Here is an 11,201-nt window from a genome sequence, read left to right on the forward strand (position 1 = left end):
GGAGTACACATATTTCCTCACGAGAAATGAAGCTCTGGGGTTGGCAAATAATTTCATTAAAGGATGAGGAATATTCTGGGGGAGATAACCTGTAGGGTGGGGAAAGTATTGCTTTTCTGGGAGCTGGAAATCGTTAGATGTAATGGGCTGTTGCTACACAAACATGCCCCGTGTGTTCTCCAAATCCCAAATGTCTTTCTTCCCTTAAAAGCATCAGGCCCCTGGGTCATTTATAAAAGTGACTGTTCTGCCAGGACCACTTTTACCAGGCAGCTACCAATAGGGAGTCCTGTCCAGGCAGGATTAAAGTTGTAGAACTTTCAAGCCCGATTTTCCCCAATTATATGACCACAAAAGAGCTGCCAATCTCTCTGGTTATCTTGCCAACCCTGAAGAACCTCTGTCAAGCCTCCACCTGTTTTTTAAGCTTCAAAAGATTTAGCAGAACTATTCAGTGTGGCTGTAGAGGCCCTCTGGGGTCTTATTCTCCTAAGACCATCAGAGAAATAGTTTGTAAACCAGGATGTCCCCTCCCTTCTAACACTGAATGCCATTGGAAACCAGACAAAAGGTTCTAGAAGATTCCAGTCATCAGCCCTGACTCCCTGTGTGTTCATCTAATCTCTCTGGCTGTTCAAGCCTCTCAGAAGGGGGGGAAGAATCCTCTTTTCCCTAGAACCACAGGAAACACTGAAAACTGTATTTGAAATAACAGAACCTGCACAAAATTCTGAGCAACCTCCAATAACACCAAGTTCCATGTTTCCCCTTTGAGAGTTTTCAGAGCAAGAAATGACAACACCAGGCATAGCAACCTATCAAACAAATCACCAGTCAAAAACAAACCAAGACAAAAAGACCAGGCCAAACCAAAACTTTATGCTATGAAAACAAGAAATAAAATAAGGAGATTTATAGGCCGGCTGATTGTCAGCAAACACAATATATTTACTGTATTAGCATTTGCTCACAGTGCAAATGGTACAACATTACACCATTTCAATATTTCGGTTTTTAAAAATGCTGTTTTCATGAACTATATTATATTGGCATAACAACGTGACAAAGGAGCAAATGAAATGTTGGTGAAGAATTTCACCTTTTCACAATATCAAGCATATTTTTTAACCTTAGTATAAGGTACTATAAATCCAAGAAATAAAAACATCCACAAAATATATTACATCTGGTTTGTCTTTTTCTAAGTACTCAACTTTATACAAAAGTCTTTCAAAAAATATCATTCCCCATAGGTTTTCCTGTTTAAAACCTGATTATTTTTTTCCCTCTCAGTTCACATAAGTTAGAGTGCATTTTCTTTTGTTCTTTTTTTTTAAACATGCAGACATATAAAAAAATCCGGATAGCACAACGTTTTGGCAACAAAGTTATTTTTCTCTTAGTTTAGCTTAAATGTCTGAGAACAGTTTTATTAAAACAAAGGAAAACTCAGAGTTAACATGCAGTGGCATGCATACACCAGAAGGAGCAAGGAAAAAATATTAAAGGATATCTGATTCCTCCTTCCAGCTTTGAAGTGACCAAAATTTTTGTTTTTTTAATAATCATCACATTATAAAAAGTATTCAGCAAAATACTGTCTTTGCAAAGAAAGATTTTACCCTTCAGCTGAAAAAATATGGGCCCTCCTGGCAAACTTCATCTTCTCTCTCCTTCTACAAAAAGTCCAAGTACCTGGAAATTCACAACCCCCCCTGCTCTTTGAGCCCCCCCTTCACTAAAGTCCATTTAGTATTATTTATCCACCACCAAAAAACCGGTGCTTTTTTTCCTTTAAAAAAAAAAAAAGTGGGAAACGCATAAAGTGACTTTAAAAACAGACATTCTGTAAACTCTAGACCTTGGTTTTTTTCTCTCTGGGCAGCTTTAACGGACCACAGGAGAAATAACGCTAATGGGGACGGGTACATTCAGTCAAGACTGTGCTGGAAGCTGTGTCACAGAGCAACCTTCCCTACTATTCCAAAAGAGCCACCCTGTGCTAGAGAAGTGCTGGGCAGGACAGCTGGGGACAGGGGGGTGCCTGAGAAGAGGTGAGGTAGGGCAGGGAGAAGGTGAGGCTGGGATATGGAAAAGAGACATCTCATTCATCAACATGGATTAATGAAAAAAAAATCCCCCATCTTTGAGGACCATTTGGACAGAGATGTGTGTATGTATATACAAACACATGTGTACAGATACGTGTATGTATATATCCACGCACACATACACACGTATGTAGATATAATCTCATCCGTTAACATTTTCATAAAAAATAAACCATTTAAAGCTGTATACACCTACAAATTCTCTTTATTCCAGTGCACTGCACTGGATAACCAAATACCTTAGAAATTTTATCTTTCTAGGAATACATATACTGGGTATGTTTTATATATATATATATATGTCTGTGTGTATCTGCATACACACACATACACATACATACACACATTTAATTTCTATCTGCTGTGTTGGTGATGACAAAGGGCAAAACCAAAGCCAGCTTTCTTATGAATAGTGGAAAGAGAAATGGGTAGATGAGAAAAAAATAGAAAGCTGGAGTGAATGGTTGAGGCCTGCCTTTCTGGGAAAAGATTTTGGGAGAGATGGGGAGAAGCCTTGGTGGGGAGGGAAAAGGAAGGGAAAACGGGCGGAGGGCAAACTCAGGAACATTTTTAAAAGTGGGGCTGAGAAAATACATATATATAAAGGCAGGCTCAGTGATGGCTGCTCTTCTCCCCGCAGATCAAACTGCCCTGAGGCCTAAGAGGGAAGCGCTCAGAAAAGGAGGGGTTCTGAGGGGCCAAACCCGAAGCGGCGGCAGCGGCCCCGCGGCGGCGGCATCCGAGGCATTTCTGTAAGAAACATTATTTCAGAGCAGACGGAAGACCATCTCCTCCGGCCACGTGCAGGCCCCCAGCCTGGGACATCCCCCAGCGGCCTGGGGACCCAATGTGGGGAAGAGTTTGGGGTAGACACAGCCCAGTTCAGCTCAAGAGTCTAACACACATAGACGCGCGCGCGCGCGCGCGCGAACACACACACACACACACATACACATACACACACTCACACGCGAGCACGCACACACTCGCGCGCATCCCGCACGCAGGCGCGCGTGCGTGCGGCGGGCAGCAAGCTCTGCGCTTTGGTGCGCTTCTTAACCCCCTCCCCCTCTCGAGTCTTCGAGGGGAACCGAGGGAAACACTGGGGAAACAGTGAGGTGTTTGGGTCAGGCGAGGGTTGGTGGGCTCCGCCTTTAGTCCCCCGCAGGTCCTTGGCGCTGCCCAGCGGCCCCTGGATCAAGGCGATCCGACTGAACAAAGCGGGCTAGACGCCACCTTTCCGCCCCCACGCCTTGGCTAAGGGGGTGGGGGGACAGCGAGGGGAAGGCATCTCCAGCTCTGGCCCCTCGACCGCTGGCCGGTGTGAAAGGGTGGGAACCGGGGGCATCGAAGGGGAGCAAGGGGCCGCACGTCCATGGAGAGGCCAGGGCGCGGCCCCTGCGCCTCCGTGGCTGGCTTTCCCGCTGCTTTCAGGCGAGCAGCCGGGAGGCACTGAAGGGGAAAAGTGGGGATCTGGGGGCCAGTGCCTCAGGCGCAGGTGGTGACCACGGGGGCCAGAGACACTGGGGGAGCTGAAGATGCCGAGGGCGCACCCCCCTTCTCCGCCTTCTTCTCCTTTTGCTTGAGGTGGATCTTGGCGTGGCGCTTGCGCTCGTCGCTGCGCGCAAACTTGCGCCCGCAGAACTCGCAGGCAAAGGGCTTCTCGCCCGTATGTGTGCGGATGTGAGTGGTGAGGTGGTCGCTGCGGCTGAAGCTCCGCATGCAGATCCGGCACTGGAAGGGCTTATGGCCCGTGTGGATGCGCAGATGCCGGGTCAGCTCGTCCGAGCGGCTGAAACGGCGGTCGCATCCCTCTGCTGGGCACGCGTGGGGCCGTTCGTGGAGCGGGGTCTTGCTAGGCCGGTTGGGGTACTTGCGGGGCCGGATGGGCTTGAGCGTGAGCGGCGGCTGGGGCAGGCTGCCGAAGCCCGGGTGGATCTGCTTGTCTTTGAATGCCTTGATGGTCTCCAGAGGAGTAATGGGGGGCGGGTTGACCCGGATGGGGTCCATGCCCTGGAAGGGCTTGTGCTCCGGAATGGAGCCCATGTCGTTGGGGTGGTGGTACAGGTTGTAGTCAGGAATCATGGGGAAGAGATTGCTGTCCAAGGCCGGCTTGGCCGATTGGTAATCCTGGGGGGAATAGGCGAGCCCGGGATTGCCCTGGGGGTCGTGGAAAGACACTGGCTCCGAGTAGAGATCACCGCAGTTGGAATAGGGGGGCAGCGCCGGATACATGGCCTCCACGTCGCCTTGCGGCGGCTGCACCATGCTAGCGGTGGACGTCTGCGTGCTGAGCGCCCCTGAGGCCGGGGGCACCCCCAAGATGCCGGCGCTCATGAGGCTAATGATGTTGTCCTGGCACCAGTTGGAAGGGGAGTCAAAGGCGAACTTTCCCAAGTAGGTCACGGTCTTGTTGCCGGGGGCTGGCTGGAAGGAGCCCGAGTAAGAGAGTTCTGGGTTGGGCTTCTCGTTGGTCAAACCGATGTCCATCACATTCTCTGCGGAGAGCAGGGAAGAGAGGGGAGGTGTGAGTGAAGCCCAGCCGGCTCCGGGCCGCGGCGCCCAGGTCCTTGCCCAGGTGCTGAGGGTGCGGCCGGGTGGAGTGCGCAGCGCATGGGGTAAGAGGAACGCTGAGCACCGCGCAAAGCGGGCGGTGCCGCGCTCCCAGGCGCAACCTGGATACAGCAAAATACTACGGATCGGGGTGTGGAGTGGCTGCGGCACACATACCGCACGAGCCGCGCACACACTCGCGTACCACACACACGCGCGCGCGCGCGAGAAGCATTGTTGTTCTTCCCGAGGTGGGGCGGGCAGGTAGCTGCAGCTACAGGTAGTTTCAGCCCCGAGCGCGCCAGGCTCTCGCTCTCCAGCGCACACAACTCGGCCTCTTTCCCCGGCCCTGTCCACTTCAGGACGCCGCGCCTTTCCCGCCCCAGAGATGCCCCCCACGCTCGCTGTGCCAGGGTCGCGGACCTAGAGCGCTCCGACGCTTTGTGCTCAGCGTAGAAGGGTGCCGCCCTCAAAGGGAGCTCTCCCTTCTCCTCCCTGGGCCCCAGCCTTCTCCCGGCCTTAAGGAGCTCTTGGCTCTTGCTAGAGGTGAAAAGCGTAGCTCCAGCTAGGGAGGGTGGAGGGCGGAGGAAAACCGGCCAGTGTCTCCATGGCTGGAGAGGCCGACCCTTCCCAAGCTCCCCAGCCCCGGGATCGTCCCCCGTGGCAGCACCCCCGCACCACGAGTGGGCCCCCTCCTGCTCCCCGCCGTCCCCACACCCCCACGGCTTTGCTGAACGCCCCGGAAAGGCAGCGTCGCAGTACCTCTCCCACCGCGGGGACTCCACGCCGCACATGGCTCCATCCCGGGTGGGAGGCTGAGGGAGTAAGGGGGGAGAGCGCGGGTGAAAAAGACGCTGGGCTCCTCCCGGGAAGGGGGCGACGGTACCACGCCTTGTGCGCAGCCCGGCGATCGATCGGGCCCCTTGCGTGAGGAGGGAGAACCCCACAGCCGCTCGCACCTACCTCCCTCCGGTCGGCGGCTGCCCCCACCCGGGAGCACCGAAGCCTCTACCGTGGCGTCGCCAACCTAGCCTTCTCGATCGGGGAGGGCGGGAGGAGTGGGTGGGAAAAGCAACTCGCCCCCCGGAAAATTCCCAGCGCGCCCCCCATCTTTCCATCCATTTATCCATCCATCCATCTCTCCATCCATCCATCCATCCATCCATCCATCGCTAGGTCGTTCCCTTCTCTTCTTTCCTTGGCCTTTCTCGCCGCCTCCCGGCCGCCCTTACCTGTAGCCATCTGATTGTAATGGGCTACCGAGTCGCTGCTGCCGGAGAAGAGGTTGAGCGCGCTGGGGATCTCCTCGGGGTACAGATTGTCAGGCAGTTGGTTTAGCAAACTGCTCATGGTCACCGGCAGCTTCTCGGCGAGTTTGCCGGTCATAGCACTCCCGAGCTGCCGCCGCCGCCGCCACCGCCGCCACCGCTCCCTCCTAACGCAGCTTCCAGGCAAGCGGCATCCGAGAGGCGATCCGTGGTGCAGGGGAAAAGCATGCGAGAGGGAAAGTTCGGGGGGAGGGGAGAGGGAAGAAGGGAAGGGATGGGCCAAGAGAGGGGAGCTTCTTTTTGGGGGGGGGTGGGAGGGGGCAAAGGGGGTAATCCTCTTGGGTGTCTCAGCTGGCTGGGTCGTGGGGGTGGGGTGGGGCGTTTCGCAGCGGGTGGGGTGGGGGCTGGGCTGGGGGGGGATCTCGGCCCGAGGGGGTCGGACGCGGCCTCAGTATTGATCTCACAAACAGACACGCGCCCGCGGCCCCCCCGCCCCCCGATCTGCCACCACCACCGCCGCCGCTGCTGCCGCCGCCTCTGCCGCTGCCGCCGCCGCTGCTACCACCACCACCAGCCCCGCCGCTTCCTAGCAAGCTCACTGCTGCCCAAAAGCTCCCAGCCAGGGAACTCCACCAGCCTATTTATCTGAGCCCCGGGAAAGCTCCGTGACGTAGCTGCCCATATATGGACAGACAAAGCCCAGCCGAAGGGGCGCGACGTCACAATGGAAGCTCCTCACAATGGAACATTAGAAAGCAGGAAGCGGGCCGCAGCCAACGTGCGGCGCCCGCACCGCTCGCCGCTCTTAAAAAAAGAGAGAAGGAGAGAAATAGAAGAGAGGGAAGAAGAAAAATGAAAGAGGAGAGAGGAAAGAAGGAATCAGCTGAGAGCAAAGCATGTCGCGCGGAGTCGAAAAACCAGTAACTTAAGTGTGCCTTTGAGGTCCGCACTAGGAGAGCTAGTTTAGGGGTTTAGCGGACGGTGAGAGGTGGGGTGGGGCTCTTTGCAAGTGGTCTCCAGCACCCCCAGCAGGAAGAAAGAGTTGAAAACACCTGGCGATGTCCCTTTGCAGCCAGGGAACTTCTGGGGAGCCCGGGAGGTGTGCATTCCCACCACCCTGTTCCTGCAGCGCCCCCCGCGTCCAGGACCTCGCCCGAGATTAGAAGCAATGGCGGGGGGGAGGGTTAGCGTGTCAGGATCCCTTGGTCCACTATCCCGAAAACTTTTGTGCCCACTTCGATTCTTTGTCCACGCCCCTGCCCCTCTGGGGACCCCTGACCCCGCTCTGACTCCCGGCTGAGCCTGAGCGCAGTAGCAGCCCAGTAGTTGCTCCAGAGGCAAGAGTTTGGTATATCTGGGGTCGTGGATGTGTGATTTTGGTGATGAAGAAGGAATGAAGTTGGAATAGAAAACACGTGCACCGAATCTCTGGTAAATTCTCTAACGTTTCAAAGCAACCCCTTTGGCCACAGGATGGCAGGAGGGCCCAGCAGGCCGGGTGCAGGCGCTGTCTACTGCAGCCTGCGAAGGGCCCGCCGCTGAGTTGCAGCAGGAAGACGCTGAACCCACTATCTTTGAGCCACACAGAGGCCTCCCCCCTCTTCTCTCCCCACCCTCTAGCCTTCCACAGGGCTGTCCCCACCCATTGCTGCCTGCTGGCGCTCTGCACTCAAGGGCCGCCTGTGTTTCGACCCGGAGCGCTGTCACCTCGCCGGGCTGCAGCGGATCCCGGGGGCGGCTGATGTGTTCCCCAAGGCCTGCTCCCAGAGCGCGCGCCGCGGGACCGCGGGCGAGCGGGAGGAGAGGGAGGAAGCGTGGAGGTGCGACCCCAAATCACTCCGGCTTGGCGGGGGAGGATTCCCTCCTCGGTGGCCGCGTGGGCGCGGTGAATCCCGCGTCCCCTGCTGGGGAATCGGGACGGGTTGGGGGACGCGCGTTTCTCAGGGGGAGTGGGAGTGCTGTCAAGGAGGAAGACAGGATCCCCCGGCCTCACGCTGTGGGTGGGCCACGCGGGCCGGGACGTGTGGGAGGAACTCCCGAGCTGCACATCGTGGTGGGGGCGGATGACAACCTCTCTCCCCTCCCCTCTACTTGGCTCGGTGGAGAGCCGGGGATGGGAGGACCCGGCCTCCCCCATCTTCTCCAGTTCTTGGGAAAGGAGGGATTCCCGCCGCCCGCGAACCCCTTCTCCCCTACTCGCCGCTTCTCCCGCCAGGCTCCCCACTCTGGTACCAGGGAGCCACGGCGCCCCCGGGCTCTCCTCCGCCCGCGCGGCGCGGGCAGGGAGCGCGCTGCAGCGGTCCCGCGCTCAGGCCGGAATCAGGGCATGCTGCGGCTCCCGCCCCCGGCTCCTTCCCTGGGGGGCGAGCGGCCGGTCGGGGGCGTGGGCGGCGGTGTGAGCCCGGCTGGGTGCGGGCGGGGCCAGGCGGCGGCAGGGAGGGTCGCCGGGCGGCGGGCCAAGCCGGGAAGAGCCATACAAGGAGCGGATCCGGTGACGCGCCGGCCGCGCCCCTTCTCCTTCTTGATTTGGCTGCAGATTCCGGTCCCCGGATTTGCATATTTTGGCATCCAGTGGAAAAGGAAAGAAGAACGGAACCCGCAGCCTTTAAAGGAACCGCACAGGCTGTAGCGTCACCCAGGGAGGCGGTCTGGGTGGCGTGAAAAATTAGCCAGCGGCTCTGGCCTCTGGCCGCAGAGCCCAGCAGTAGGGGAGGGGCGGGGAGTGACGGCCGCCAGCTAGCTGAGGACGCGCCAGTCCCACTCTAGGCCTCTCTGGGGCGCTTCCTGCTGCGCGTGCAACCCAGAGGGGTCTCCGTGGTTCCTGCCTGGAGACTGGAGGGGCCGTGCAGCCCTCGGCGAACCGCAGGCCCCGGATTGATTGCAGTGCCCAGGTCTCCCAGTGTGAGGCAGAGCTTAGCCTACGGGGGTGGTGGGAAGGAAGGCAAAGGTCTCCAGGCCGCCCGGGTCAACTCCGGAGGACTCCACGATGGCTCTCACTTTCCACCTGTCGGGATGTCCCCCTAGGAGGGGTACAGAATGAGGAGCTAGAGACCCCTGTTCGTTAGCGGCCTGCATTGGGAAAGGCGGAGGCAGTGGAAGCATTTGGCCCCCAAACACTTTTAGGCTCGCTGGCCTTGTTGCCAAAGAGAAGAGCATGCAGCAAGCTTTTGCCCGCCTGCTCCAGGGCCCGCTTACAGGTTAGCAAGACTGAATAGGAGTTTCTTGTTTTTTTTTTGTTTGTATGTTTTTGGCAAGATGACTCCTTTATACTTTCTATTCTTTGCATAGAATAGAAGCTTTCAATTCAATTAAATCAATAAAGCTTCAATGTGACCTTTGGAAAACTTCTGAATTTTTTTTTCTTAGCCTCAGTTTGTTTCCCTGTCTGTGAATTAGGATAATATCTTATCTCTTAGAAAGAAATGAGTGAATCTTCATAGAATACTCATGCTAGATCCTTGGCAATCACTCAATAAATGGCAATTATTGTTCAACTGTATTCTCCCCCACCCTACTGTGTGTCAGAGATACTCTTCCCTCTTGGGAGTGAATTTGGGCACTAGAGATAAGAAAAAGGGCCAGGTATAGAACTGATCACAGATCATTATGATCAGATATGAGACACGTTAATATTTCTTATATAGGGGGGAAGAGGTGGTGTGCCTGGTACCTGCTAGGCTCTGTGCCAATCTAGGGAGAGTTCAGGAATGGTCCCGGTTCTGCAGGAGCCTAGACATGAACCGCTGGTTGTGACACAAAGCAGGTACAGAGAAGTCACTTGGTTGCTCTTTCACAGTCTAGAGCACCCTTGCAGACTTTTCTCTGGGGGGAGGCTGTGGCTCCTGGGGTGATACGGGGGATCCTGGTGTCTTTCCTTTTCTCCTTTGCCATGGAAGGAGCCCTGCTGGGGGAAGCCTGCCCTGCAAGCTTAGGCCCTCCCTGCCTGGGGCCTGTTCAGGTTGCAGCCCCCCATCCACTGTTACCCTGGACGATGTTGGCAGATGGAGGCCAGGGTTCTGTGGCAAGAGGGCACAACCCTGTGTGGAGCAGGGGTGAGGTGATTAGAGTGGCTGCTTTGTAAACTAATCGTGTTCTTCCTTCTGGTTCCCAAGCTTTGAATTCCAACATAGAAAAAAGTTTTTCTCCTTCCCTTCCTCCTTGTTTCCTCTCTCTCCTGAAGGAGGCTGAGGGTGTTTGTCTCTGTTTTATTGGCAGGCTCAGGTGAGATTGCCAGGGGCCTAATTACCTGAACTCAAAGCCCTGAACTTGTTGGGGAGCGAGTAGGCACTGGTTCAGGGCACTCTCTCCCAGGAGATGGTGAGAGGCAGGCTGGCCCCTCTGCAGCAGTGCCAAGGCTGCCCAGGGCTGGCTGCTGAGCTCTCCTATGGAACCCAGCTAGCCTCACCACCTGCTTTCTGGGGACTGCAGCTGCTGGGGGAGGGGGAATGGGTGTGTTTGTCTTGGTGAAGGCAAAGGAAGGAGGAGATGTGGCCCCCAAAATCCACATCTTTTTTGCAGAAAAAAAGGCAAAGTTGCAGCTCTATCTTGGTCCTTCACTCTATAGTCCCGTCTGCCCTCTGACCTTTAGCTCCCCTTTTTGCTAAAGATATCCAGTTCTTCTCTGCAGTTTTACAAGAAGGAATCCCAATCCAGAAATTAATCCAATCTGGGTGTTAGTAATTTAATGCATTGCCCTTCTCAGAAGATATCTGTACTTTAAAAGAAAATGCCTACAGAGGGTAATATAGTAACACCAAGGAATTAAGCCTAGTGCTCAGCATAATCCCTGGAGAATAGTAGGTGCTTGTTAATGCTGGTGGAATGAGAGCTGGACAAGGAGTGGGAGCCTTGGGGCCCAGATTGTGTCTGGGTTTCTCCAATGACACAAGCACCTGTGTACAGGGCCCACTGGTGGGACTGTTCCTGAACAGCAATGCTCTTTAGGGTCCTCACATGTTTTCCATTTTGGGGTGCCCCAAAGGAGGCTCATAGGAGACTGACAGATCTTCGTGGAATTCCCCTGGCCAGCCCTCCCTGGCATTCTAGAGGTCGTTGCTATATTTCAGGTAATAACAACCAGTTTAGAGGCTACATGAGTTTTGTTTGGAAGCTTTTGGAAAGGAAATATTGTTAGCAGCCCAGCAGAAGAGCCCCATAGGCTTTCTGAAGTTCTGGAGCTGGTGCTTCTGGTTGTGTTGGGGCTGACATCCTGCTGGGGGCTTCCAGGAGGTAGCCTTGGAAGATGAGGCCAGGGATATCTGTTGCCTGC

General features: G+C 55.5%; 1 protein-coding gene across 2 annotated transcripts; it reads right to left on the reverse strand.

Annotated features, from left to right (window-relative positions):
- Positions 1-924: 924 nt before the first annotated feature.
- EGR3 (early growth response 3) lies at positions 925-8,323 on the reverse strand. Of its 2 annotated transcripts, XM_053578568.1 has the most exons (3): positions 5,897-6,002; positions 5,427-5,479; positions 925-4,609 (listed from the first exon to the last, which is right to left on the reverse strand). In XM_053578568.1, exons 2-3 carry the CDS (start codon positions 5,464-5,466, stop codon positions 3,600-3,602), a joined length of 1,050 nt encoding a protein of 349 aa, XP_053434543.1. In that variant the 5' UTR covers positions 5,467-5,479; positions 5,897-6,002; the 3' UTR covers positions 925-3,599. The 2 variants fall into 2 exon arrangements, with proteins under 2 accessions (XP_053434543.1, XP_053434542.1); XM_053578567.1 differs by lacking the exon at positions 5,427-5,479 and having other exon boundaries at positions 5,897-8,323.
- Between the last annotated feature and the right edge of the window lie 2,878 nt (positions 8,324-11,201).

Source organism: Nycticebus coucang, chromosome 24, assembly GCF_027406575.1.
Source record: "Nycticebus coucang isolate mNycCou1 chromosome 24, mNycCou1.pri, whole genome shotgun sequence".
Classification (NCBI taxonomy): Eukaryota; Metazoa; Chordata; class Mammalia; order Primates; family Lorisidae; genus Nycticebus; species Nycticebus coucang.